Raw genomic sequence first — 4657 nt, 5'->3', positions numbered from 1 at the left:
TAAGTGTAAGTGGGTAATAATTTGTAAAAATTTTAAAAAAACTTACTTTCCACGGCAACCTGAAGACTCCCTGAACGGTCTTCAGGGGCTTCCTCTGCCCATTCACTGGGTGGGGATGTTGGCTGGATGGGGGAAGGCGGCTGGATGGGGGAAGGAGGAGGGATTGGGGAAGGAGGAGGGATTGGGGAAGGAGGCTGGATGGGGGAAGGAGGCTGGATTTGGACTGCAATTTCAGAGGGGGGGTCTGATTGAGAGGGCGAGGGGGGCGGAGAGAAAGTTAATGCAATAGAGGGTGAGGGGGGTTGAGATGGTGATGTAGAAGTTGAAGGAGAAGGGGTATGGGAAGGAGGAGAAGGGGTCCCAGAAAGAGATGGAGAGGTGTGGTGAGAAGGGGAGTGGAAAGTGGAGTGGGCCAGGGAAGCTGAGGGGGACTGGGAAGCTGATGGGGACTGGGAAGATGAGGGGGACTGGGAAGATGAGGGGGACTGGGAAGCTGAGGGGGACTGGGAAGCTGAGTGGGACTGGGAAGGGGAGGGGGACTGTGAAGGGGAGGGGGAGTGAGAAGGGGAGGGGGAGTGAGAAGGGGAGGGGGACTGGGAAGGGGAAGGGGGCGGAGAGTTGTGCCGTTGTTGTTGTCCTATAATGATATTATTGACAACATTTAGTTTACATGAGAAATTACATAGTAAACACTTTGAATTATCAATGTTCTGTTCCATGTAAAATTCAGTGTTTATAAAAATAGAAAAGCAAACATGTTAAGATCCTCTTCATGTTGGCCACAGCAAACAAAATGAGTCCAAACTTTTACTTTGAAGCTCATTCCTTCATCTAGTCCATTGAGTCATAGTGATTGGTCTAGGCAACATCACCAGATCACTATTCAAGGCACCTTATTATATAGCCAGCACTGATCAAGTATTTGTGTACAGTTTCCTGGCTGGTTCTTATTTCTTGAAAACATGCACTTGTTTGGTGACAGTTTGCTACAGTCAGTACTGTTTGCCCTAACCACACACACTGTCCTATTTTCCAAAAAAGGACACTCAAGGTTGCAATTAGCCTACCACTTAGTGTAAATTGTGGGTAATTCCAAGGGGATTACAGCAGGAATATAGTTTGCAATTGGCCAGAACCATGTGCACTGCAGGGGAGGCAGATATAACATGTGCAGAGAGAGTTAGATTTGGGTGGCTTATTTTATTCTGTGCTGGGTAAATACAGGCTGCTTTATTTTAACACTGCAAATTATTTTGCAGATTGAACACACCCCACCCAAATCTTACTCTCTCTGCACATGTTACATATGCTTCCCCTGCAGTGCACATGGTTTAGCCCAATTGTTCACTAAATTCCTGCTGCAATCAACTTGGAATTTCCCCCATTAGCACAATTTATGCTAATAATCTTATGTAATGTAACTTACTTCGTGTATGCATAGTTCGGATTTGCTGGCGGATCTCCGCCAACAGATCGGGAGTCCTCCTGCGGAGATCACTCCACCTCCTCTCAAGTTGTATGATTGTCCGCCTGCTGCGGACGCGAGTCCGCAGCAGGCGGCGGACCTCCGCGTAGGCCTCGCGCTTCACCCGATTGGGGATGAAGCGCCCAACGCGGCCTACGCGGCGGTCCATCACCGCAACCAGCACGCGGAGCTCCCGCCTGGTGAACGGTGCTGCACGCATCATGGCAATGGCGTTTTCCTTATTTGGGCATATATTTATAGTGTCTGTTAGCATGTGATTGGTCCAAAATCTATGTTGTCATTTCTAATAACTTTATTAATCTTTGCAATGCTGTGAAGAGCAGAGTGTTATTTCGCACGAGCGGAAATACGCATTCGCAGAAGCAAATGTTTATCATAAACAAAATTTAAATAAAAACACAGACACAGAGACACAGTTTATTTAAAATTACTATACATATCTGTGTACTCACCACAGTTCGTGTGATCATTCAGCTGGACAGTCACAAAGTGGGAAACATTGAGTATCATTTGTTTGTGTGTTTGTTTACATAATCAGGATTTGAGGATATAAAACAAATAAGGACACTATTTAGCAACATTACATTATTTGGTTTTCTAACTAAACATTGTAAACTTAACGTGTTTGCGGAATTTGACGCCAACAAAAATTACCCATTCCAACACAACAAAAGCCTTACACAATCACTTTACAATATCATACAAAATGTCATCATTGTTAAAAAAACATAAGCATACTGTGTTTTAAAATTTATAAAACTAGAAAATATCAAAACACTATACCTGAAATATTCGGCAACAATCCTTGCCCTCACTTGGCTCCCCCTCCGTGTAACACTCCCCCCACCGAAATGTCGAACAACCCCTGGCTCCTCATCAGGCAATTCCTCTGCCTGAGGAAGCTCTACACTACTCCTTACCGCGATATTATGTAGTATTGCGCACAGGACCACTATTTTACTTGCCATCTCCGGCGAATACATGATGTCGCCACCAGTGCGGTGGAGCACACGAAACCGCCCTTTAAGGACACCAATTGTGCGCTCCACCAGCTGCCTAGTGGCAGTAAGCGCGGAGTTAAATGCCATCTGTGGTCCTGGCCTGGGATTACGGTAAGGAGTCATGAGCCAGGGGGTGCAAGGATATCCACGGTCTCCTGTTGGAAGAGAAGGCAAAATTTTGTAATATTAAATTTGTCAAGTTACTGTTTTTAGTAACAAATATTTGAGCAACAACTCACCCAATAACCACATGTCTGCTCGTTGACTTGATCTTAATCTCTGCCATATCCCTGATTGTCTAATGACATATGCATCATGTGAACTTCCAGTAAATTTTGCATTCAGGGAAAGGATCTGGAGGGATGGCCCACAAACAACCATTACATTCAGAGAATGAAACAGTTTCCTGTTTCTATAAATTTCTTCATTATGTCTTGGTGGCTGAATAGCAACATGTGTGCCATCCACAACCCCAATAACATGTGGGAAGCGACTACCACCTTCCTCAAATTGCCGCTTCACCACATCTAGGGCACCAACATCCAAAGGCATATCAATGAATTGCTTCACCCGCTTTAGGAAAGCCTGGCAGACACGCCGCAGGACCTTACTGAACTGGCCCTGCGACATGCCAACCAGGTCTCCCACAACATGCTGATATGAGGCTGTAGGCAAAAAATGTAACACTGCAAGGAATTGTGTCAATGGTGGTATTGCTGTAGGATACCGAATTTCAGACTCCAGATCACTCTCTATTATGGAGAGAGTGTCTAGGATTAGATGTGGTGGCAGCCTGTATCTACGCACCACCACATCATCTGGCATACCAAAAAGTAGGACACGGGTTCGGAAAATTGGTGGCCTAGCACGCCTCCGTTGCCTTGGTTGATGAGGAGCCGGCTGTGGTTGTGGGGCTGGCGGTTGGGGTGGGAGTGCTGGCGTGGGTTGGGGAGGTAGGGCTTCTGCAGCAATAAATATTGACATAACACACTTTTTTTAAAAAGAAAAAAAACGAGGTGAAAAATACAAAAACAACTTCTAAAAAATATTCAAACAATAAATGTTGTAAAAAATGTTGTGGAAACTTACTGCAGGAGCGTACATTTTTTCTGTGTGGAATTCATGGCCAAAATGTGAAATTAATAAAAAGAAAAATTTTAAAAATATGTTATTTTTACAAATAAAAAAAAAACCATTTCTGAGCATCAAATACATCACAAACACCAATTAAAAAAACAAACAAAAATAAATAAAACATTTAGTAGCTAGTCCAGGAAACACAAACACTACTTTGCAGATCAATCCTGGGAAACAAAAATTCTATTTTAGACAAAATGGAAAACAAACAGAATCACCACACTTTTAAGAAACACAAACAGCAAACCAAAACACAGGCCAAGGGCACTTACCTGCTCCAAAAAAAAGAAAGACTTGGTGTTCAGTAGCACACCCAGAAAATAAATGAAACCAGGGATATTTCTCACAAAAGCAAACACCTACAAGAGAACACAAATGACAGTCAAAAAACAGCATACAGACCATTAAAACTAAACAGGCACCAACACAGGCCAAGGGCACTTACCTGCTCCAAAAAAAAGAAAGACTTGGGGTTCAGTAGCACACCCAGAAAATAAATGAAACCAGGGATATTTCTCCCAAAAGCAAACACCTACAAGAGAACACAAATGACAGTCAAAAAACAGCATACAGACCATTAAAACTAAACAGGCACCAACACAGGCCAAGGGCACTTACCTGCTCCAAAAAAAAGAAAGACTTGGGGTTCAGTAGCACACCCAGAAAATAAATGAAACCAGGGATATTTCTCCCAAAAGCAAACACCTACAAGAGAACACAAATGACAGTCAAAAAACAGCATACAGACCATTAAAACTAAACAGGCACCAACACAGGCCAAGGGCACTTACCTGCTCCAAAAAAAAGAAAGACTTGGTGTTCAGTAGCACACCCAGAAAATAAATGAAACCAGGGATATTTCTCCCAAAAGCAAACACCTACAAGAGAACACAAATGACAGTCAAAACAAAGAAGCACAGGTTTATTTTCACAAATGGACTAGCAAAATAGTTATTTTTAAAAAATATTTAAAACCTAAAAAATTAAAATAAAAATTTTGACAAAACTCCAAAAAAACAACAACCAAGAATAC

At 42.9% G+C, this 4657-nt stretch overlaps 1 protein-coding gene across 2 annotated transcripts; it reads right to left on the bottom strand.

Moving 5' to 3' along the window:
- Window positions 1-247: 247 nt before the first annotated feature.
- On the bottom strand, window positions 248-3594 carry LOC135050465 (putative nuclease HARBI1). Of its 2 annotated transcripts, XM_063956957.1 has the most exons (5): window positions 3577-3594; window positions 2727-2841; window positions 2270-2642; window positions 1939-1960; window positions 248-637 (listed from the first exon to the last, which is right to left on the bottom strand). In XM_063956957.1, the coding sequence occupies exons 1-4, from the start codon at window positions 3589-3591 to the stop codon at window positions 1957-1959; spliced, it is 507 nt and encodes a 168-aa protein (XP_063813027.1). In that variant the 5' UTR covers window positions 3592-3594; the 3' UTR covers window positions 248-637; window positions 1939-1956. The 2 variants fall into 2 exon arrangements, with proteins under 2 accessions (XP_063813027.1, XP_063813026.1); XM_063956956.1 differs by lacking the exon at window positions 3577-3594 and having other exon boundaries at window positions 2727-3067.
- Between the last annotated feature and the right edge of the window lie 1063 nt (window positions 3595-4657).

The sequence above is a fragment of the Pseudophryne corroboree genome, chromosome 2 (genome assembly GCF_028390025.1).
Source record: "Pseudophryne corroboree isolate aPseCor3 chromosome 2, aPseCor3.hap2, whole genome shotgun sequence".
NCBI classification, from domain to species: domain Eukaryota; kingdom Metazoa; phylum Chordata; class Amphibia; order Anura; family Myobatrachidae; genus Pseudophryne; species Pseudophryne corroboree.
The sequence above is the reverse complement of the archived record's forward strand: the minus strand, read 5'-3'. Positions and strand labels throughout refer to the sequence as shown.